Here is a 26,192-nt window from a genome sequence, read left to right on the forward strand (position 1 = left end):
GATTACATTGTTGACACTGACTTCATTGACCATTTGTCCTTTATAGAAGCTACAGATGAAGGTAAAAATAACCACTTAGACATTAACAAGAAAACTTCAAAAATTGGTAATTCAGGCAAAGAACAATTTATCTACACAATTTCATTTCCGAAGCCTCTTCACTCAGGAGAAACGACAGCTTTTATGGTATCCATGATAATTACCAACCATCTGAAGTCCTACCCTAAAAGTGTGAAGCAAAATGAAAAACACATGGTATTATTTGCATTCAATATCTACCATCACTCCATGTATTTTACCCATGTCCAAAGTACATATTTATACATGGGAACTGCCAAAGCTGCCCAAATTGATGGAGCTAATTATAAACTTGCTAACAATTCTGAATACGGTTTGAGATATGGACCATTTTACAATGTGAAACCATTTGAAAATACCCAATCTGTATTCCATTATGAAAATAACTCACCATTTATTGTGGCTGAAAAGGTGAAACGATATGTTAAGCTTTCCCATTGGGGGTTTGTATCGGTTTGGGACCAGGTTAAACTATATCATTCTGGACCGAAACTCAAAGGCCCATTTGAGCGCAAATTCAGCTTCAACAAAAAATCTATCTCACAAGATACTAGTATAGAAAAAATTCAATCAGTTTTGCCTGAATATGCTGATGATATATACGTCAAAGATGATATCGGCTTGATTACCAGTTTTCAAGTTGACTACCAAGACCCTAAAGGTGTCGTCGTGTCACTAAAACCAAGACATATTCTGTATGGTGGATGGAAAACACAGTATGAAATGGGCTACACTCTACCGATAAGTGAATTTGTATCTGAAAATGGTCTTGATTACTACGAGCTAAGATTTCCGCTGATTGATAAGCTATTTGATGATATGATTATCAACGAATTAGAAGTAAACATTATTCTACCAGAAAGGGCTCAATTAATCTCCATACCACAACCCAACTTTCAAATAGAAAACAGAACAGAAGCCAAGTTTTGCTATTATTTTGATGTGACTTGCAGAGAAGTGATAGTGTTTAAGAAATATAATCTTGTTGAAGGACATGTAATACATTTTAAAGTCATGTACAAATTTTCTCAATTCAATTTGCTCCTTAAGCCCTTAGCAATTGCTATGGGGCTATATTTGATCTTAATTCTTTTAAAAATGTTTTCGTTTCCTCAATCAAAACCATTGTGCCAAAGAAAAGATCAAGTCCAGCAAGTGGAATCTAAAGAATCCCTTAATTCTTCTACTCTTCAAAAAAAGAATAAGCGAAAACAAAAACAGAAGTAACTTAGCAACTTAGACTTATAACAGTAAGACACCATTGTTCTTTAACCTAGCTACTGTAGATAAATCTGTACAGGCTATTCAAGCCATTATTTATTTTAAATAATTTTCAGATAGGCAAGTGTGTTTTTTTCAGACAGGATATTTGGATGTAATGTACCGCACGCACGGTAGCTAATTTTTGTGAAATATAATGTTATAAAATATTTTGTGGTAGTTTTTTTATTAGATTAAAACCTGATTCAGTTCCTTATAGCTCTTAAAAATATTTTTTGTCAGTTCTTAGCTCCTCTTTTTCAAATGCAGTCAAATTAAACTTTTAAATACAAAATGTCACCATTATATTTAAGCTAATTAATTTTTTTTACAGAGGTTTTGAGCAATTTTTCATTCACTCCATAAAAACAATAGTGTGTGAGTTTTACTTACCTACTGGTAGGCCTACTGCATATACTCTATTAAGTTATGTCTCTCTATTAAGCTGTTATTTAATATTTACAAATAATAAGCTAAATATAAATAAACGAATAGGAGTTCAACGTTTTACAATTTACCACTAAACCATAAGAACCAATTTCCAACCAACAGAGTTGTAATTAACTATCAATTAAGTAAGCCTCTACAACCATAGGCTACTCTAGAGTAATGGATTTCTAGATCAAATTTCTCTGAAACTTTAGCTATGTTTATAGCAACTGTTTGGTAATAGCGCTTAAGGCAATTTAAATTTATATATGCATGTAGACAATAAAATCAAACTAAGGAGATTATAAAGCTACCAATACCTATATACGGATGTCTTGGAGGCCTTAGTGGTGTCCAGGGATGGGATGTCCGAAGTGTGCAAGGTCCGAGAGTGGTATCATCGAGAGGTAGGATGGTAGCAGCCGTCGGAGAGAGGTGTAGGTGATGGAACAAATGTCTCACTCAGACTTGATACATATTAGAGGGGTACAAGAACTGGTTATTTAACAGAGTTATTTAAAAAGACAAATTAAATGTTTATTATAGTTAGTAGTGGTAGGGTGCGTATGGGCGCGACACCAGTCAGTGTGTGAGTGCCTGCGGTGATAGGGATGCGTCGTCTTCATGACATCAATAGCGATTGTACCAGTAGCTCCACAAACAATTTCTTTTAAACTGAATTTAATACTGAACTGCAACCATTAATTGTAATACCAAAAATAATTTTGAAAACCAACTTGTTTGAAAAGAAAAAAGTGTTGAAAATATTTATTACCAGGTGGCATGAGCCTATACAGAGGAGTGTGTAGGTAGGGGTTTGTATAGAAGTATAAAATGCCTATTGCAGTTATAGTTGGCTGGATCATCCAATCTGCAATTTAAGCGTTGGATCTTGCGATTTTGGATCAACCGATCGGCAATATAAACTTTGGATCATCCGATTTTGGATAATGTGATATACTACCGAAAAAAAAATAATAAATTTAGGCTAAGACTGTTGAACTGTCTAATATCATCAGCTGTTTAAGCTGTTTAAGATTGTTTTTTGTTTATGTATGAAATGTTTAGTTTTATGTTAATTCTCTGTAATGTAGCAGAATTTTAAGTTGAATAAAACCATATAAATTTGGTTTTTAAACTTTTCATAATACGGTGCTGTGGAATATTTAGTTTGATCTTGTTTCATGTTCATGTTCGTGTAGGGGAGAGCGGGGCTAAACCGTACAGCGAGGCTAAACCGTACACCCACTTTTTTGGCCTAGAATTCAAGCTAGGTGATCCAGACAAGTGCTGCTATCTAGCAGCAGAATGCGCAAGTTTATAGTATCTGCGTCGTTTTGCTATGTGTGCTAGTTTCAATGTTTCAGTAAAAAACATGTTTCTACTCATTTGCTTCTAATTTTCGTCCAGTACTAAATAAAAAGTTAGTGAAGTAGCTTTTAACGTAGTCAATTAACTGTGAGATCATAATAAACTACATCCCTTAAGCTCTCTTTTGGTTATTAGCGATGATTGGTTAAGTGATCGAATTTGAGTTTATGTTTATAAATTCCCACGAGGTACAGATTGGGGCTAAACCGTACAGCTCTGGTACAGGGTGCTGCTCATGTTCAGGGTGGGTCCATTCAGCATGCAGTGCTGCATGGACATTTGCAATGCTACATTTGTGGACTTTTTCTTCTTTCTTTTAATTTTGGGATGAAATTTTATAACTTTTTCATAAACTTCATGTTTTTCATGAAGTTTGATTTTTGAAATGTAATTTCTTCTAAAATGTTAAAATTGTAATACACTGTTTCTTAACTACAACCTTTATATAGTAATAAAAAGTGTTTGTATAATAATTTGTCGCAGTACTATTATTTTACTAACCTAAACAAATTATTTTTGAACTGTACGGTATAGCCCCTTTTTTACTGTACGGAATAGCCCCAACCCCTGCGGCTATTTCGTACAATGTAACTTTTTTTTAATCACCAATTTTTACATGTAAAAAATGCAATAGTTCCAAAATGTTTATATACAATCAGTAGCCAAATAATTAAATTATATATTGCTTGTGTTTACATTACTTTTACTTCGTAATTTGCGATGTAAATACGAATCTCCCTTATGTGTACGGTATAGCCCCGCTCTCCCCTATATCTTGCCTGGTGGGAAAAAGGTGAATATTAGTTTTAGAGTACCGTAAATTAGAATATGAATATGCCAAAATGTATAAGTTGATTACTGTACTTAATTATCTTACAGATGCTATTGCTAGGTGGCTAAATGGTTATAGTAGGTACCGGTACTTCCTGAAAATCAAAAGCATGGCGGATTGATACAAAAAATAGTAATAGATGTGTTTTAAAGCCTTTAACTTGATGGTTACAATGTTTTATCTTTAGAAACTTATTTTTTAATAAACTTGTTTTTTATAAAAAAAAAAAAAAAACGGATGGCAAGATATTATGTTATGATAGAATTTCATAAAGGAGAACTCTTAATACTTTATATCAGCGTTTTGGTCTCAACAAATTTATCTGGGCTTTTCGCCTTTGATTTCCAAAGTTCCTATACCCTACAAACAGTCAATGTGTAAATTATTTATGTTGTATTAAAAATGTGTATAGTTTTGGATGTTGGTTTGTGTTTAATGATGTTATAATTATAGAACTTTTATTTTAAGGATTTGGCATATGAGTAAGCCTATGATAAATAACACCATTTCAGAGTTCTGCCAGTTTTGCCTAACTCTGTCCTGTAGAGTTTAACGTATTCAACACCTTATTGCCTACAAATTGGCTAAATAATTTAGGTACGGTACTTTATAAAAGCTGACAGCCTTTTTACGTTGACTTAAATTGTAAGCTTACCTTTTCTCATCCATGGGCAGTTTGATTGTTATAAATTTATGCTTTAAACTGGAATAGGACTGTTATGTAAATTGTGAGTATTTCCATTAGTTAATAATTTAATTGACTCTTTTAAAATTATCAGAAATTATTACTTTTATTAGTTTTTAAACAAGTTATTTGTTTATAAATAACTCCTGGGGTCCATTTCATAATAAACTACATAAGTTACAAGTTACAACTTGTAACTTGTGATTTCCATTAGATTTGCATTGGGCAATCAGCTGATTACACTAATAATATTAGTTTGTACTTTATTATGAAACTAGCTGTACCCGCGGGCTTTGCCCCGTTTAACTTCTTAATTTTCAAGATGAGCTCGTTCGCATGGCTCAATCACGTCCTGGTTGAAGTGCGTTCGCTATGCTCACTCACCTTTAGGTTGGAGCTCGTTCGCTGCGCTCACTTGCCTTCAGGTTAGCTCGTTCGCTACGCTCACTCACCTTTAGGTTGCAAATTAGCTGTTTAAAAAAAATAATAATAGTGCTGCACCCTGTTGGCAATCCTTGTAACTTTAAAGCTATTGAACATCATAGAACAGAACCTACTTGTTTAATTGAAACAGCTGATAAGATTCATTAATTCCTTTTAAATATGAAAAATCATAAGGTTAACATGGGAAACTCCAGAGCCACTGGGGCGGAGCCCGAGAGTCCGATCAGAATAAAAACAACTTAGTTTTCCTATTTAATGCCTAAGGAATCGGTGTACCAAATTTCAGCCTCCTAGGTAAATGGGAAGTGGGAGAATTAGTGATGAGTGAGTGAGTGAGTGTGTGTGTCAGTGAGGGCTTTGCCTTTTATATATTTAGATGGGCCCCTGTACTTCTTTGCAATTGCTCGATTTCGAGCAACACGTACACTAGTTTATTATAATTTATAACGTAGGTACAAAGTTACATACAAGGAGCCATGTTTAAGAGAGAGCTAGGATAATGAATAAAGACTAAAAGCTACACTCGCAGGTGTACCAACCAACCAACCATTTAAAACATTATAATAATAAATAAACTATACATTTTATTCACAACACCTACAGTAAAAATAGCAATTGTATGGAACTGTTTAACTCTGTCCTTCCAAGTAGTTCATGTTGTTGTGGTTAGTATACATGCAGGGTAATAGAGAGTAGATGGAAATAGATAATATCTGTGCAGAAAGTAAAAATTTTTTTTTGATTATTAATTTGTAACTAATTTGATATTAATAAACAGGTACTTACCCTAAGTCTGTTACGTCCACCTTTAATCAATAAATGTTACTAAATATTTATTAAAAAGAGAGGGTTAACTGAAAACCCCCTCTATGTCTTCCTCTAGAGAATCTGCCCTCTGGAGCTACCCCTGTTTGTTATTAACTAAAAACATCGAGTCTTTTTATATTGGAGCTCTATCCATAGCCAAAGCTTAAACTGGCTGGATAGCTGAGTGCCTATCAAAGTGCTCACCTATCAATCAAAAAGGTTCCTGGTTTGATCCTAAGGCCCCGGCCCCACGAGGTGGTTTAACCGCGCGAAGTTAAGGGGACCGACAACACATTGAATCAAAATGATAGTGGCCACACGAGGCGAAGTTTTGCCGCATGTACGGTTGAGCCGCGCCATGTCGTCCTTCGACCGCGCGAAGTTAAGCCGCGTTGGAGGGGATGACACACGTAGTCTTATGAGAGTGGCCACACGATACGGTTCGACCGCGCGGCAGCCGCGCTTATTGGAGATATTCTTCGGACATTACCAGTGGTTTTTGAGTTTGTTTTGTGTGTTTGTTACCGGTTGTGTGGTGTTTAAACAATATTTAAATAAATAAATAAAAATGCCTTTATTTAGCAAGCGTTCCTCAGTACATACTGCTTAAAACTAATAACAAAAAGTACATTTGATACAGACAAGCTTATTGAACTGGTCAAAGATGATACAAACACACGGTAATGACCAAAAAACTCGGAACTATGGTTTCGCATGTGCTCGTAAATGGTTTGGAACACAAATGGTTTTCTCTGTTATGAAGGGATGCACCCAATCATTTCTGTTAACATTTGGTTCCAGATCACCACACACTTCTAATGCTCAAACTATAGTCCTCGCCACCCTAACTTGAGGCTGCCCAAGGCCGCACTAGATATATGGCGTGCGGCCTTGGGCTGCCTCAAGTTAGGGTGGCGAGGACTATAACATACTTGTTTCGTCCATGACTAAAATGAGTGAACTGAACTATGTTTTAATAGAGTACTGATACTGGGAAAACCCAACAGGAAGCGGTTCATCCGCCCCGTGTGGCCAGGCACTTCGCGCGAAGATAAGCCGCGCGGCTTAACTTCGCCTCGTGTGGCCGGGGCCTAAGAAAAGATTGTAGATTTTGGTTGGTTTGAAAATGGACCCAGCTGTTCCTGTTCATTTTGGGCTTAAATTATCCAGATTGATGAACAGCTGATCTTAGTCAGTAACAAAGCTACACAGATCATCTCACACCACTCTACTCTCATCCTTCACTCATATTTGGGTTAAAATGTACCTAGGTGGCGTCCCCATCTCAATAAACTGATACCATAATTGATTGATTGATTGATAATTGAACCCACTGTGATTCTTTATCCATGTTAATTTATTATAGCCCTGTTTGATAACTTTATCAAGGGCACCTAGGCTCAGTTTAAAATCCAAACCTTATAAACTGTATTACTACCAGGGGCGGCTCCAGAGGGCAGGGCCAGGTAGCTATAACCTCTTGTCCCCCGATCAAACTCCTTCTTGATCCTTGTCAGGCCTACCCAAAAGATTTTTCCTGGAGCCGCCCCTGATTACTGCCTTTTAGCGAATTTAAGGATTGGACAGGCGACCTTCTGATGACAGGTGAACATTATAACCACTGTTACAGCATAAATTCCAGCTACTAATAATCCATTTTGGGTTGGCCACTTTCTGGAATTTACTAAATTTCATTTAAAAGTGCCTAATCATGAAGTTACGGTATCCTGTAAATCGCCAAATATCATTAAATTAGACCAATTCGCTACAGACGACGTGTCCCCACTTCACCTCTTCTAGCAGCTGATGCCCGTCGGCGTCGGCAGGGTGGGCCAGGTTAGTTCGCCGGGTGGCCACACAGCGCTGCGAGCGTTCGGTGAAACGGTCCGCGGCCCACTCGCGAGTGAGTGAGTGAAGTGCGCGGGTGATGTGACTTCTGCGATGCGCCCCTTCCCCGTCATACGACGACTATGGCGGCGAGAAACCAGCGGCGCAGGGTCTCCGTGTCAACCTCGGGGTAAGTAGAGGGAATGCAGAGAGAAAAAGGGTAATGTGACGTTAAACAATACCCTGGCCATCGTTATGAAAAGCTGGTCCATTGTCCCGCCGCTGAAAAGTTCTCTGCAAAGTTGTGAACGATCTTAGGAGGGAATTTCACCATCCTTTGGTCACATAAAATGACAATTTCATCATTAAATCCTTGAAAAGCCAAACGACATAAAAGGGAATCACGATGAAACCAAGCACCGGTTTCAACGGACACACACAGTTAATCTCCCTCAACCCTTTAAGGAATCTCGAGTGCAATTATGAGAGAACCCATGTAAAACAGATTGTCAGAAGTTAGGTAGGAAAAATTACTTTTGAAGATCCATCTTCGCTAGTGAATAAAAATTATGACACCTCAGTGTGTCATTATTTAATACACAATTTGTGAGTTTATCCAGAATTCAGAATTATTCACCTACAATCTGTGTTTGAAATCTTATTTTTGTAAACTCAATCAGCACTTTTTAATGTAGAGGTTTTAAAACGTTGCTTAGGCCTATTTTTTTGTAGGGTACAAAATTGTCTGAACAAAATTGTAATATAATCTTTATAGACTATTGACAAGGAAAAGAATCAAATTTTCACTAAAAAACTATTTGTTATTTAAATGTGCAGGCAATCGTATACAACCGATAAACTTATTAGTTGACGAAAAATACAAAACCATCTCATACGACGACGCTAATCGTTGAACGGCCCCTTTTAGGTTAGGAACGTCCATCGCGCGCTAGGCTCTATCGATTGAGACAGTCCCTGCAGACTATTAATATGTTCTACATATTCTCAACGTCGTCAAGTTGTTTTGCAAAATCGTGCCTTAGCCTTGTACTATGTAAGTTTACAAGTTTACGGCTGGTCTAGACTCTAGAGGTCGTTAGAGGTTAGGTTTGCTGATAGTTGGTGAGGAGACCTATTGATCAGACGATCCAGACTGAACAAACCAAATAACACCCTTCTTAATATTTGTCTGCTGTTTCCAACATCGAATTTGTAGAGTATTCACTGTGTTTTTTTTAGAACTCGTACATTCTAAACCCCCTACCACAGCAATCCTACAGACTTAGCGTTTCCATTTACCTCGTCGGATTTTCATTTAAATCTATTTAAATAACATTATAGGTTTAAAGAGTACCTAGGTTTGCTGCTACATTGAGGGGAATGAAGTGTGCTTTTAGTAAAATACCAACAGCTTTTAGTATAAAATAAATAAATCTGCCAAGTTAAAAAAAAAACCATAGACAAGCAAACTACAACAGCTTACTAATTCTTCATAATAAATAACATGGATATTTTATATTTACAATTCTTTAAATTTTATCTGTAACCAATAGCCTTACAAAAACACTTAAACATATTAAATTATTGAATTTTTTGCTCTTCAAAATGGTTTGGAGAGAAATTGGGAAGTTTTATGTGTTGAGGGTGAAAATGAGAAAACCCTGTTCCCATCATCCGATCATGCTGGTTCGTGTACTCGAAACGTAGGTTTACATGTTTGTACAGCAATTCATCAAAATCGAATGACTTTAACTCGTGTTTTCGTGCTATCGGACACACACACACACACACATTATGTATGAATTTGATTGGGTTTTTGTTTTTGCCTCTAGGGACATCAAAACGAAAAAGTAAATCGGCCCTAGACCCAAGTCTTACCACAAGACCATACCACCATGAGCCATGGGACCTACGGTAATAGCTGCTTACTCATTTTTTGCGAACTTTGCCACAACGATGGTAATCCATTCATACTTGGCTTAAAATACCTACTTTATATGGTTGCCATTTCAATGAAAAGTGTTAAAAAGTCCCTATTAATAATTCGGTTGTTGGATAGGTTAACGTATTGTTATTTAGATTCAAAAGTTAACATGTCCTTAAAGTGTTGCATTGGCAATGGTGATCAGTTTTTGCAACCGCTGCAAGATGCCGTTGCTTGAATCACGTTCCTATAAACTGCATGCCACCTTGAGGTGAGTTCATGTGTTCATGGATTAGTTTTTTCAACCGTTGCAAGACGCCGTTGCTTGAATCACGCTCCTTTAAACTGCATGTCACCTAAGGTGAGTTCATGTGTTCATGGATCAGTTTTTGCAACCGTTGCAAGACGCCGTTGCTTGAATCACGTTCCTTTAAACTGCATGTCACCTAAGGTGAGTTCATGTGTTCATGGATCAGTTTTTGCAACCGTTGCAAGACGCCGTTGCTTGAATCACGTTCCTTTAAACTGCATGTCACCTAAGGTGAGTTCATGTGTTCATGGATAAGTTTTTGCAACCGTTGCAAGACACCGTTGCTTGAATCACGTTCCTTTAAACTGCATGTCACCTAAGGTGAGTTCATGTGTTCATGGATCAGTTTTTGCAACCGTTGCAAGACGCCGTTGCTTGAATCACGTTCCTTTAAACTGCATGTGACCAAAGGTGAGTTTATGGATCAGTTTTTGCAACCGTTGCAAGACACCGTTGCTTGAATCACGTTCCTTTAAACTGCATGTCACCTAAGGTGAGTTCATGGATCAGTTTTTTGCAACCGTTGCAAGACGCCGTTGCTTGAATCACGTTCCTTTAAACTGCATGTCACCTAAGGTGAGTGCAGTGATGATCATGTGAGGTTTCCTAATCCAGTTTGTTTGATCGAGTCACGGTTTGCTAAACACACACTTCCCTCAACAGATTAACAAAGCAAATTCTCCACTAAACGATTTAAAATCAAATCTTTGCCATAGGCTGAATTAATTATTCGATTGGTTGAATTTGTTATAATTTTAAATGTTCTCAATTTATCTATTCAGTTGGATAATTACCTGTATAGTATCATGTTTTTGTGTAATTTAAAGGATTTGATTGAAATTAAAGATATATCACGATGGATGATGACATTTTTAAAAGAAATATTCTGTTTTTATAATGCTTGAAAAGTCTCTGATAATACATGTTACCTTCCAGTCAAAATGACCAAATACCAAGGTCCAAAGTTTTAACTGTTGGATAAAAATTAAGTCAATCTTGGTCAATGTGATAAAAAATTAATTATTATTACTAACACATTTTAAGAGGTTTTAGAACCTATTAATCGTATTGTACACGTTTACTTTAAAGCTAACAACCTATATTTGACAATACTTGTTAAATCAATGATTGCCATGATTGATTTGAAACGATTACGAAAGTTTCTTCGTAACATTGGAGCAATAATCAATAATGGGTAATGTGATAATAATAATAATGGGTAGTGTATGGCTTGCTAAAGGCCATTTATTGAATTTTTACCAAGTGTTGTTAGTCAGTGTTGTTACCTGTTTCGACAAATCTAAAGCTCCAAGAATATTTAGTTTGTTCTGTTACACTAGTGATACTATCAAGGGTGGGAAGAAATTGATTGGTCAAGTGCTTGGAGAACCACAAACAAAAGCAAGAAGCATAGGTGTGATAAAGTGATAAATTGAATTATAATATTGCCGTGGAATCTTCACTCCTATGTGGCCTTGAGAGCAATTAGTGGTACTCTAATGTCAGTCCTTCTCCCTTGGCGATCAGTTCATTGCAATATCACTCCACTAAGAACCCCAAGTTTCGATTTAGGAGTGCTATCAGATCATGTCCACCTCAAACCATCCACGACTATCTTTTTAGTTTGTCAATAAGTCTCAACTACGAATAATTTTTCTAGTTGATTTGCCTAAGTAGAATTTTCTCTTAGGAATAGTTATTTACCATCGACAGTTTCTTCTCAGGTTTGGAACAGGTTGTTGACATTAAATTTACCTATTTAAGTTGTATGCCTAATAAAATCGCACCACCCTACAGCTACCTATCCGTCTTATTTTTTCTTTGACGGTTAAGGTCCACGGTCAAAGAACCACTACTTCAAACAACCTCTTAGTTGCTGGAAGCCGACTTTTATTTCAGGGATGGTTGAATATCATGAGATGGAGATTCGTTACAAGATTGGAATGTTTTTTTATACCAACGTTTCTTAAGAGGGCAATAATAGTATCTCATCGCAGGACTACAAACGTAATCAGAACCACTCCAGAATGTCATATTTACAACGGTTTGGAGTGTTTAGACAGTTCAGACATCGTAAATCAACACATATGTACAACCTTCAATTGACGGAAGCCCGGGTTTCTTCTCGGTATGGTTGGATTCACCATTGAGATTTTAAAAGCTACAAACTCGGAACCAATGATAACCCAAAAGCAACGGACTCCTATGACACGGAGCAACTAGATGGAGCTTTAATAAGTAAAAAGGTGACGCACAATCAGCCTTGTTGGTGTAGACAAATCTTTCAAACTATGTAGCAAAATGTCAATAAGTGAAGTGGTCTTCTTTTTCTGGAGAATTGATCGGTCTGAATAACACAAATATGGGCTTCAAAGACCCATCACATGCTTAGATCTACGATTAGCTCTGTTATTAAAGGAAGATTTTTTAGCCACACTTGTATTTTATTTAGTTTTAATCGTTTAAAGTTTCCCTCACTTGACTCACTAAAATTTGAGTATTTAGTTGAAATTTGCGTGGGTTACTTGGCTATTAATGTTACTCAATAATCTTTATCTCTTTGTGTAAATTAATGTGTGAAATATCTTAACTAATGATATATTTGACTTTGAATGTAAGGGAATCCATACAATTATTATATGTTAACTAGCTGTACCCACGGGCTTTGCCCCGTTTAACTTCATAAGTATTCGCATGGCTCAATCACGTCCCGGTTGATGTTCGTTCGCTTCGCTCACTCACTTTTAGGTTGGAGCTCGTTCGCTGCGCTCACTTGTTTTCAGGTTAGCTCGTTCGCTACGCTAACTCGCCTCCAGGTTGATGTTCGTTCGCTACGCTCACTCACCTTTTGTTTGCATATTAGCTGTTGTTATAAATTTTAAAAAAGTCATCCCTTTTATTGTTTATAATACTTTGATAAAGGTTTTTATGTTTTAATATTTAACATTAGAGATTGGGGTTTAATACATTTGGACGTGTTCAAAAGTAAAATAGTTTTCTGTGCTGCACTCTGTAGAAACACTGTGGCACTATTTCAAATCATGACTAATGCTAATACAGAATGTTGTAATCATTCAAACCTACAAAACAGTTGGTGAAAGTAAACATCTGCTTTTAAATTATATTTATTTGTAAACATTGTAGATCAAAAAGTCTGACATTGGCCCACTTAAAACCCTCTGGGGCAGAGCCCTTTTGACAGATCTGCACCAAACTTCACTCGAACCATCCTTAACAATCTGTCGAGCGGTTTCGGAGTCCATAACGTATATACATACACACACACATACATAGTTCCTCTTTTATAGATATGATTGCCACGGATATTAAAAAAGAACATATCTGTTCCAATATCGGTGTTTATCGTAAAACTTGTAAGATGTTTGAAAACTCCCATGTTTAATATGTCGATTCGCCATTTAACAATAGTTATTTGTGTATCTAGTGTTCGAAGTGGGGAGAGAAATGTTTACCGCAGGCGAGCGTGGAAAGATTATCGAGTGCAGCAAAGGTAATTTGCGCCCGTGTTACACACAACAATGTAGTTATTTTACATTTTATTTTACACATTATTTTTTTCCCACAATTACTTTAAAGCATAGAAATAATTAGTCTTTCAAACAATATACAACAAGTTTTTAGGTTATCCAATGTAAATGTAAATGTTAATGTTAATGTCATCCAATGTAAATGTTAATGTATCCAAGTGTTGAACAAAATGAGAAAAACTGCATCAGCTTACAACAGCTACATCAGCTGATCGTAGTCGTAGCTTAGATTCTATGTTCGTAGTAAGTGCTGCCAACGTATTTTCAAGCGTATACCTATTACGTGTCTAATAAAAGTACGTAATTTCATTAAGGGTTTTGTGTTGTGTGAATGGAATACTGAAGTGTGGCAAAAGTAAAAAGTGTGTGGCAAAAGTAAGTAAATGCATCACCAAGATCTTTAAAAACAAACAATAGAAATAAATTAAATGCTAGGATGTGAAGCCCTTATCAGATTACCTTTTTAGTTGCCATTGGTCCCTCGGCTAGACCTCAGCCATAAAAATCGGTTAAGTAGGACGGGTAGAACGTCTGTTACGGAGGAAACCCTCTTTTTAAGAAGAATGTAGAAATATACGAGTATATTATCTTAAACTGACTAGAGAGCATTTTGTTACTTTGATATAATATATTATACATTACTTTAATTTACTTAGCCATTTGAATTTACAATTACAGACCAATACAATCATTTTGAAGACTGAACCGAATTGAGTGCACCAATAAAAAATGAAAATGTATTGGTTATGTAAATCAATGTGGGAATCATCAATCCAACATATAAACATATGTTGCGTATTAAACAAACGGGGAACCCCTACTTACTTAATATTCGTCAATTTGATGAAGAAATTAGGTTTTGCTTGGAAAAAATGAATTTAAGTATTGAATTTATCGAATAAAAACCCAAGATACTGCGAGAAACCTTACGAGACTTACAGTATCAAAATTGGTGTAAACTTCCACAAAGGGAATGGGGTGGTTCTTTTCAAAGAATTTAATAAGATCAATAAAAAATTGGCTAGAGGTTGTGGCCTCACAGAAGCTGAGTTGAAACAATACTTGAAAATGGTCGGAGACGTTATTGTCTTCATGGGAGATCCAGGGACGGGAACCAGTGCACGCATTGTCCTGTATCTGAGAAATTTATTCTTGAAACTCTTGCCCACGTCCTTGGAAAGTGCCCATTTAGCAGTCTTCTTCGGAATACCCGCCACCATACGGTCAGAAAAATCATAGCTGATCAATTTAGAAAGAAAAGTTACGAGGTCTATGAAGAGGTCACGATTATAGAAGAAGCTGGCTCTGTGAGGCGGAGTGACATCATTGTTATAGACAAGGAGAAAGATTTCGGTCTCATTATAGACCCAACAGTTCGTCTTGAGACAAATGAAAATCAGCCACAGGAAGTCCACGAAGAAAAAGTAAATATTTATAAGAAAACTATCCTCTATTACTCGGAGAAATATAAAATATCTAAATTTGAAGTATATGGACTACTCATTGGTTCAAGAGGAACAATTCCTCAACAAGTTGAGAAATTATGGAAGAAATTCAGTTTGGAAAATCAAGTGCTATATTTAATATCTTTAACAGCCATAACATTTTCTATTAATATTATAAGAAACCACAATTATCATAATTAGGTTTAAACAAACTTGCAAAATTTAATGTAATATTATTCTTTGTTCTACAGCAGACTACAATGTGTAGTAAGATTTTAATTTTTAAAATACATTTGAATTTATATAGAACAATAATTTAACAAAATCCAAAGAGCCGCTTACTTAGTGGTGAATTTCCCCAGGATTCAATTATAAAACCCCACACAGGTACAAATAGCGCAAAGGGGTTAAACAAGAAGGAAAAAGAAGAAAAGCGGTTTGAGATAAAACGGTGACCTTATTAATGCTATCTCCCTTTGCTAGTCCCCTACGTTCCTACGTATCTTTGGACGAGTTTGGGGCTTGCGCGTAAGCAGCGAGTTTAACCTACTTACTCTTCCACAATCTTGTGGTGCGGATCAATTTGTTATAACACATTGCTAAACACCCCTGTAGAAAGCCTACAAGGCCAAATTTCCACTTGGCAAATCGAATCTTATATCCAAATTGGAAAATGATATCTACTTAGAGTTTATTTGTGTCGGTTCCTCTCGTGGCCAATTGTTTGAGTACTTTTGATGAAACAATGAAGACAAGTGTTATTTTTAGGACACCACTTTCAAGACACGACTTTAAAAATAGGAAAGTACAGATAAAAGAGTTTAAATTCCACCGTTGTTTAGCATACACTTCTTGTCACCTTATTAATTATACTTGTCTATGTTGTTGACAGTGAAGTGTAGCTTTGGTAAACTAGCGCAAAGGGGTTAAACGAGAAGGAAAATATAAAGAGGGAAATTTTGGTCTGCTTTATTTCGAGAATCATACTGTTAAATGAAATTTGTCATATGACGGTGTTTCTAATAACGTTTTGAATATGTTTCACCCTAAAGAAGGAGGTGAATTATTTACCGTTCCCAATTTAAAGTATTTGTTAAGTATTTATTAGTTTTCTTATTTCATTATTATTTAAATTATTCCAAACAAGTCACATTATTAGTAATAAAGTTTAAATTATAATTAATTTCAATATTGCAAATTATCATATGTTATTAGGCCTACGTCAATTAAATTATATCACATTGTATCTAAAAATAATATTTCATTATTAAGATTGGCAACACTGTCAGAATGCAAGCAGTTTAACTACTCTAAAAATTTTCAACGATTAAATCTTTTAAAAACAACATCTGAGTCTTTTGTGATTATGATGAAGTAGTCAAAATAAAGACAGAATGAACAGAAATGAAGAACCATAAGAAAAAATTTAAATAAAGCCAAGAAAACTATTAAAAATGTGTAATCCATTTAAGAAGATTTAACAAAAACAGTAAGTGATTTATTTAATGTAAATAAAACAAAATACAGTCCACTTGTTCAAAAACTTAAACTATTTTTCTTATATCTATTTCAGTCATTAAATTAATTAATTTTTCAAACAATAAATTATTATCAATATTTCATGACAGTATTGTGATCCCTGTTATTGGGTCTATGTTATTCCTTAATATTCTGTTGATTTACTATTCAAAAGTCATTCTCTTGCAGGCTTGGTACACTGTTTGGGTTTATCAGCTATTGCTATAAGAGTCCACCATACTTCTGCAACCAGAGTTAGATCCCCACATAAGAATTAAATTTATAGTTTATTACAGTTACTAAGTGTAGTTACCAAGGGTTTACAATTTACCAATTAGGCGCATAACAACGCCTCAATATACTAAATTATTTGTTTTTTTTAAGCTCTACAAAATGTTTTGGAAAGAAAATACTAAATTTTAAGTTTTTAGGGTCAAAAATGGGGAAAACCCATTTTTACCCCATAAAACCCCCCATAAACGCCCGTTCCCATTGTCCAATCATGCTGGTTCGCGAACTCATTCGAATAAACGTAGGTTTACACATTTGTAATAAATTTCATTGAAATCGTATGATTTTTGCTCGAGTTATCGCGCTAACGGACACATATATAAATAAATAAATAAATAAATATATGAATTTGAACGGATGGTGTTTTTGGTCTCTAGGGACCTCAAAACGAAAAAGTAAATCGGTCCCGGGTCCAGGTCTTACCATGAGTACTACGGTAATAGCTACTTCCCTACAAGGAAATTCGCTAAAAGGTTATTTCTCCTTATTTGCGAAATCGGACCTCAGTTACAAAAGAGAATAAAACAACAATTTTACAATGTTTCGGTTCATTATAATTAAATGCAATATCCATTAACGCTTGAAACCGCTAATGTAAAACTCAATATCGTTTGGGTGACACAACTAGCAAAACAAATACAACTTCAGCATTGTATTCACTTCCATAGTAGTTATACGTGACTAGAAGGCGTGAAGCAGTATTCACTTTAGGGAAGCAAAAACAGATCTGACCAATATTTCCCAATGTTCACGGTACAAAATATTGTGCAGACGATTGTTTGTTGAAATTTTCGATGCTCAAAGCGCTCCCTTTCCACAATATTTCACATGCGATTAAACTTTTTTAGATTCAAGATAGGTAGGATGGGTTGATTGGGTTGAGTATTATCTTTGACTATCAATAACACAAAACTTAGGGAATGACATGTGATGAGTTATAGCAACTGATATGACCCATCAATCTGGTCAGCAACAAAAAATAAGGTATACAATAGAATTTTAGACACTAGCGCATTCTGTGACTGGCCTACACAACTACATTCTTTTTTAATAAATAATTGACTACTGCTGGTCCAAATAGATGGGAAGTCCACTTCAGTATCCAATAGTCAATGGTATTATATACAATTTGGGATTTTTGGTCCAACACCTAGGGCTCGAATGCCACCAAACACTAGTGCCAATTTTCAATGTGTAAAATTCGTAGTATTTAAAACTATGTTGCACGGGAACACATCTAAGCCCTCCGAGTGTCGCAATAGCGGTGTCATCCGTCTACGCGTCGACTCACAAACATCGTTTACAGCGAAGGCTCTTGGACTGACTAAATCGGATTGTACTGGTTCGAGATTGGTATCATTGTTTTTGACAGATTCTAAGATTCCTACCGATGTCTGTTTCTAGACGTTTTTCATTTTTGTGCTGATCATGTTGTAGCAGACAGATGACGTGCGTATTAGTAAACTACTAGTTAACCTCATACCGGTTACTGATGTGTTTTATTACATTTATTGTTGTTTTTAGTGATAAATAAACTGTAGTGATATCTGTGGTGCATTATAAGAAGATTTAAGTGATGTTTAAGGGCTGGTTGATGATCCTGGAGAAGTAGGTATATTGATGTAAATTATCTTTTTGATTCCTAGTAATTGTTATACTATCCATTCATAGATATCGCTAAATATGCTACATTTGTTTTTCTCCCATAACTTATCATTTGGTAACTTAAACATATTAAAGAATTTTTCAGTGTTTTAAAATAATCTTTGAGAAATAGTAACCCCCTAAAAATTTAAACTGTAGTGTTTTATATATGTTATTGGTCAATGTTGCTATAGATAGCCTACTTGCTCACCTGTTACCATAGACACGCGGAGTATTTGAGGGCATCAACGATCTTTTTAAGTTAAAACTCGTTTCCATTCTGATTTTGAGCGGTTTACTAAGTCGAGAAATGTCTCAGAAATAAATATTGTCATTATTTTCGTTGTTTTATAGGCTTAATGGTAATACGGCTTGTTACATCCCTTATATTTATTAGCAAATATAAAATGAAAATCTGGATTGGGTTAAACTAATTAATCTCTTCAAAAAACGTTCTCTGTCCACTCGTCCGTCATTTGTTCTAGTGATTATTGAATTTCATTAAAGGCTTGGGAATAAATACAATTTTGAAACCTTCATTTCTACATTCGATTTGAAATATCAGACGGTTTGGCAAATGGAGACAACGGTTAGGCCAATTGTTTGGGAAAAAAACTGGCAATACTTTATACGTATCTCTCCCTGACCGACAATGTCGAATAGATTGGAATAGTGTTCACTTGATTATCAGAATGTCAAACATTCGGTTCTAATGAAAAGTCATACAGTAAGCTTTTTGACGATCTGAAATTGGACTAAGCTGTCCTGAGTTGTTTGCCTCCTAGTAAACGGTTCTGGATAAAGAAACAGGTTGGTTCAAGATAAAAACTACACAGATCTCACTCAAACCTTGCATTCATTTTCAGCACAACATATGCACGGGTGTGCGTCTCTGCCATAAATAATTGATACCGATGAGTGAAACAACCCATAAGGAATTTCACCATAGTCAAACATGAGTTTCAATCAAGGAAAGCTACACAGATCATCCCCTCCAATCTACCCCTTCTCCGAAAAAATACGTCGCTGCCTTATAAGTTTTTACCAGGTAAAGCCATTTATTTATACTGTAAATCAATAGCACGAAAAAACGAATTGAGGAGGTGTCTTCAAACTAAAATCTTCGCTGACGAAAAAATACATAAATGAGATAAAGTGTAATATTTATGGTTTAGTTCTCGGATTGGCTGAATGAGATTAATGGTTTGGAGAAGATCCATATTCTGGTGCAACACTCCATAAAATATAAGGCTTGGTGCATTTCAGGGTATAAAAGTGTTTGCACTTTTCTTATCTACAATATTTATGTTGTCTTGAGTTTCAATTTCAAGCAACTACTAGAAACAAAAGGTGGTAGTTCAAAAATAAACCTATGATATTTTCCCTACTGATAACAGTGTCAAAATTTCCTTAAGGAAGGTCTAGACAACTATCTTTTTAACACTACATAAGTTTAAAACTATTTAATGTACAACAATTAGGAAGTCATAAAATTGGACACTGAAACTATGGTGTGAAATAGCGGTAGGGGAATTGATTGGTGTTTTACAATTCATATTTTTAAATAAATGGATTTGTTGTCAAAATGTCAATGGAATCAATGTTTTTTCTTTTTGATGTTACAGGGTATTCAAACCAGGCTTCAAAGTTACTTTTACCACCGTTTGAATAATCTAGGTAAAACAAAAAGATTATTTTTTCAATTTTCTTTATACGGAACGGTCATTCACTGGTTTACTACATATTAATTGATTATAATTTGTTTATACAAATCAAAAAAATTTAGAACTAAGTAAAAATTATTGACAAATATAATTTATATGTCAAACCTGCATTTTTAGTATCAGAGGTATACGCCATTGTTACATCTGATTGCAATATTGATAACGTTGAACTTGCGTAGTAACTTTTAACAATTCAACTAACAAGGATGAAAGTTGTATTCTAGTAAACATTTCCCCCGCTTTTTGTTCCACCTTCACATGCCTGCATGAATAATTAATTTAGTTATAGACCAGTTGTCGTAATTGGAAGTTATGATTATGCATTACAAAATAAAATATTTTAAAGTAGCATTATTTTGCATTTACTTCAACCCGGTCACGTAGCTTGATGTCAGTGTTATTTCGTCGTCTTAGTTTTTTTATTCATCCCGTTCGTGTGTAATTTGTTCGTTTTCATGTATTATTTTTCATCGAAATTTATCGACTATTATATATAAATATATAATAAATATAAAAATAAATATTATAATAGTTGCTGTATACGTTCCACGCACAGATCTGTAGTCTATGTGGACGGGCAAATGCAAGGTTAAAAGAGGCCGCCAACCTCTAAAAAAGTGTTGATGTTGACTTCTCGCAGGTCCAACGATTACTTTTACACCATTTTAAATTATAAAACAGTAATCCGGAGGCTACATACCAATAAATTAAACTTAAAATATATAAAACTAACTAGCGCCGATTGTTATCCTATTTGTTTGCCTATTGTAAATTTGACGGCTATAATAGCTGAAAAGTTTGTAATCCTAAAATGATCTAAAGCGGACTAAAATCTTCATGCAAAACAAAATCTACTTCCCATTTTAAATTACGTGTAATAGTTTAAAGGCAATTATTCGTAGATTAGACGAAGCGGGCGTAAGACAACGGGGTCAGGGGGATTATTTGAGGGAGGCACGGGGGTATTTTGAGGGAGCGAATGGGGGTAAACAATCAATCAATGTTGCCGATATTGGGCGACAAAACCTATTGCGGCCGCAAGATGTCCAAACTGAAGTGCCCCTCACGGTGTCTTTGTGAATGAACAATGCCTAAATATGGAAAAAAGAATACGCTTCTTGCATGAAGCAAGTGCATTTCAATGCAATATACAGGGCTTATCAAAAAACTGTGTGTGTAGAGGATTAAATATTTAACATAAATGGTTTATGTCTACATGTAGCGTAGCAGAACTCTTCAACAGTATCACCCTTTAACTAACTATGGCTAGCTGTGGAATAATTGAGCACTGTGGGTGGCTTTAATTATGTATGAGGTATAAATATAAAGATCTACTTTCTTTTCATTATGATAGTCGAAATATAGAGGAGGTTAAGTTGTAGAGTTGAACCCTCGTAGTAGCTTTTGCCAGGGGCTTAATGGGGTAGTATGTAATGTTATTATCCCCCAAAAAACACACACTTAAAGGCGTTTTATCTGATAATCAGGGCCCATGAGTGTTTCAGACAAGCTCTGCAGTTTTTCTAAAAAAACATTGCTATGACTTATGAATCATACTTGGAGGCCATATCGTAACTATTAAAATAAAAGAGAAAGAAATAACGACACCAAAACCGAGATTGCAAGAGAAATGGTTGACATTTGACCAGATGTTAGAGTTAAGGTTGCAAAGTCCTTCCAGAAAATGTAAAAGTTGTATGGCTAAATTTGTATTTGTATTGGCAATTGTTGGTTTACCTGTCCCTCCGGATTACTTCCGTATTCTTCACCCCCAAAGTACTATCTAACTAAATGTATCTCAAAGATTGATGTGAAACTGTTCTAAAAAAAAAACCCCCAATTTGCCAGACGTTGGATGATAACAAGACCATAGTTCTCTCACCAAAAAACCTAACACCAAAAATGCAAAAAGAAAAGAAAGATTTCAAAACATTTCACGCTTAATACAACGACACTAGATTTACAATTTGTAACCTCCCTCAATGAACCCCGGGTGTAAAGACTCCGGTAGTCGGCTGCAATATTAATGCGGCAGACGATACGATCGATATCCAATCACTTGATATCGATCTCGTCTGTCGATAGATGTCACTCATAGTCAACCGCATTGCCGATTACACCTTCACGTATTCTTAGCTATTGATTGTCACTTATTGTTTTCGTCGAGAGCAAGTACTGAGATGGTTTGAATGTTTTATTTGTCTGTACCTGCTGAGTGTGTATTTATAGCTTTTTGAAGAGTGCTATTTGAACTATCGCCTTATTGCAAACCCCGAAACTGTAATTTCTTATCGCTTCTTGTTAACTTCACTGGTAAATTGCAAATGGCGCTATTTACTATTTACTTATACAAATCGGACAGTAAAAGTTTCTACAAATATCTTTTTTATTTGGTTAAAATGTTTTTGGAACGATTAAATATCAATGTATACTAAATATAAATGTTTAAACACACTCTGCGTACCAATCAGAAACAAACAGTTAACCTTAAAAACAAATGCACAAGATAGTAAACTTAAATGATGACCAACGCATTCACTGATATATGCACCCTTTAACACCTAATATTGAAAAAAGGAAGATTCTTTCATAACCACGATTAGAAGAAAATATTGCTGCTTAGTTAACCAAGAATAAATACTGTATGAACTTAACTAAAACCCCATTATAGTATAAGCTTGGAAGACTTCAATTGCAAAATATAATAATAGAAGTTCAAATAACAAGTATTACATAAGGGAAACAGCTGTGAAAATACCAAACAGAGTTAAACACATTAAATAAGGAAAGTAAAGATCAAATAAAGCAAAGAAAAGATCAATCTCCCGCCAAAAGTGTCGGAGTGGATGGGAGAGTTGCGTGAGCGTCGTGTAATCTGGCGGGAAAGCACGCGACACGGCCATCCTGTACTCTCCTTATCACTGATAACAGGACGACAGGATTTTATTGGTAGACATCAAGCTCCGTGTGTTATTTTGGTTTGTGTGTGGAAAATGACCGCATGCGTAGTAAAAAGTTGGATTTGGTTGTGGCTAAAATACTATTTAATCTTCGTGCACCACCATTGTTATTTGTGTGCTTACTAATGTCTAAAAATTCGGCTTTGCAAGTTACGCTTAATGGTAATATTTCCAAAATAGTTTTTTTACAATGAATGTTTTAACCAGTGTTTGCGATTTCGATTTTCAACCATGCCATGCGGTCATGATAGACTCGAAAAATTCGAAACTTGGTTCTCTACGAAGAAGAAAGAAAATTTCCCTTTAAGTTCAATAAAATAAGTCACTCTAGTATCTTGATAACGAGCTTTTCTCATAGTATTGTATGTTAGTAGACCTTTTCTTAAGTAGCTTAAAAAAGTTAATTAACAATTTGTCTATGATCCGACATGATATGTTAACCCCCTTAGTAACGAATACTCGTCTTTGCTATAATGTTTGTGCTATGAAAAAATGATGTAATATGAGAAAAAATATTTTTTGAAAGACTTATGCAAAGACTACATATAAAGTAGTCATCTCCCTACTCTGTGTACATGTGATAAAATGTCCTGTCTCTCAACAAAATTAGATGTAAAAAACCTTACAATATTACATAATTCCAATACAAGTTTTATAATAGCTAATTCCCCTTTTAATAACGGTAGGTCGGTATTCAGTTGGAAGAACGAGATATGTTGAAACCAAGACAGCGAGGTTGTGGGTTCACTTACCGGTGCTGATACTTAATAGGTAGTTGTTTTGCATGTCCTTCGCTACGGGGTGAGGACACAGAGGATTAATGCGGTTATATTATAAGAAACACTAAAACACTTTCCAGGGATCATGACACAGACTAAATGGTTAGGCTATAGTTAGTGATCATACTCAATCGTATCTATTGCATATTTAAAAAAAAGATCTCCTATGTATATAAGCTGACGAATAAACTGTGTGGCAGAATCAATACTAATACATTTTTTGTGATATAAACCTAGAAAATGTGTCAGCATAAAAAGTTCAAACAAAAAATCAAATGTAACAGCTGATTTAAATTCAATATTTTAAATTTGATGAAAAGCAAGCATGTGCCTTTAAGATAAAAAAACTAATATTTTTCAGGAGAAGTTTCATATCAAGACCTTTCATCCAAGTATGAGGTTGATAGGTGTACGGCTTGCGGTTTTCTCATTGCTAGATAGGTTCCATATGCAATATGGGACGGTCAAATTTCGGGTAAATGATGCCAACCACTACTATTTAAAAAACACATATATATATACACATACATTTTAAAATTGCTCAATTTTAATCTTGTGGCACAAAAATTTTGGTAACAAAATACATTTTAAAACTTCAGTGAATTAGGCGAATGGCCTGTCTCTAATACTAATATTTGGTAATGCCACAGCTGATTCACATGTAAGCACATTATAAACATGTGGTGATATCCTCTGACAGTTTAGGCTTACCTGACGACAACAAATATGATTGATGGGTGTCTACATCCTTGCGATGCTTCCTTCTTCTTCTCCTCTACCTTCTCTCGTCATCCTTTTGGGGACTGTCTCACTTATATTTTATTTCATGAATTGCATGGATTTTAATTGGATCGAACATGTATAACTGTTTTGGCTAGATAGCATTACGAGGTTTTCAAGTTTGAGTAAGGACCAAATGACTTTTTTTCGTGTGAAACAGATCTTGATAAAGTCAACATAAAAGTGTTAAATATTTAGTAATTGAAATTAAAACATTTATTCGGTATAAATAAAATTAGGGTTTTGTCTGTGCATTGCTCAGAGTTATATAACTTTTGGTTATTTCTACGTTTTATACATTTAAGAAGGCAAAACAAGTCTTATATAAATTTCTGTCTGTCTGTCTGTCTGTCTCCCGTGATTACACCGGCCAGTTTTACAGTATTATATTCGTTTTCCGTGTTTTTGTCGTGTGTTCGTGTGTGTGTGTGTGTGTGTAATGTTAAAGACGAATCTAACCAAATCGGTTAGATGACTTTATCAATGTTTTTGTTTTACATGAAGATGAACGAAGTCTGATACTATAGTTGTAAACTACTGAAGAAAGGAGCACTTGACGAAGCCAGGTAACATTAGTTATCCAGGGAATACCTCACCATGAAATCGACGGATGTAATTAATCTGAAAATTAAAAATCTGTAATCTGAAAATGAAATCTACATGAAATCTAGATTTTGTAAAGAGATGACGTGCGTTTATACGATATTACAAGTTTTAATATACTGTAACATCTTTACATTATATTTACAATGGGTGAAAGCACCAATCATTATTACATGAAGCAAGATTGTAGGATGAGGACTACCACTACTGTTACTCATAAATACAGTTCATATTGCTTTACTCTGAGTAGAATCAGTCTCGTTTCCATGAAGAATGTTTTGGAATGGTTCCAGTTTACTTTTGCCTTGGCTTTTGAGGGAAATACGAAATATTAGAATCGGGATCTTATTATTGTTGGTTTGATAATTTTATCGTTTAACATAAATAAAAAGTTAGTTCTCAAAGCAAGTATGTATGAATAAAATTTAGAACCAAGAAGGTACGTCTAATATATAGCTAATAAGGATCATGAACTTTTGAGAAAACCGTAAGCCGTACACCTATCAATTGCATTTGATTAACATCAAGTGAAACTTCCCCGGAAAATATCAGTTGTTAGATAAACCCTCTTCTGAAGACAAACCCTCAATTAAAGGGCTGTATTTAATCACATTTAAAATATTGAAGATGTTTCAGCTCATACACTTGTCTTCAATAGTTTGTTTCTTGAGTTGATATTTTGACTCTCATTATAACTGAAGATGTTTATATTTCGATAATATTATTAGTTTTGATTCTGTTGCACAGTTTAATGAAAATACACAAGATATTTTTATTAAAATAACAATAAGTAGGCTTAGGATTGACATTTGCCTGTTTAATAGATAGGAAGTGTGTGTGTAAGTGTTTTATAGCGTTTAACAGTAGAAAGAGCCACATTATTATGATATTCTTGCCCCATTGCGAAGCATAGGCAGAACAAATAGGAGCATC

General features: G+C 35.1%; 1 protein-coding gene across 5 annotated transcripts in view; it reads left to right on the forward strand.

Moving 5' to 3' along the window:
- The first annotated feature begins 7,812 nt into the window (after positions 1-7,812).
- The window catches only part of LOC128996878 (potassium/sodium hyperpolarization-activated cyclic nucleotide-gated channel 2), a 378,895-nt gene continuing 360,515 nt past the window's right edge, over positions 7,813-26,192 (forward strand). For 4 of the 5 annotated variants that reach the window (XM_054422396.1, XM_054422397.1, XM_054422398.1 and 1 more), the window contains exon 1: positions 7,813-7,923. In XM_054422396.1, coding sequence (XP_054278371.1) covers positions 7,877-7,923 — 47 coding nt within the window. In that variant the 5' untranslated portion in view covers positions 7,813-7,876. The remainder of the gene's footprint in view (positions 7,924-26,192) is intronic. The other variant, XM_054422400.1, reaches the window with a different exon arrangement.

Source organism: Macrosteles quadrilineatus, unplaced genomic scaffold, assembly GCF_028750875.1.
Source record: "Macrosteles quadrilineatus isolate MER2022 unplaced genomic scaffold, UCM_ALF_1.0 Scaffold_6__1_contigs__length_79288215, whole genome shotgun sequence".
Classification (NCBI taxonomy): Eukaryota; Metazoa; Arthropoda; class Insecta; order Hemiptera; family Cicadellidae; genus Macrosteles; species Macrosteles quadrilineatus.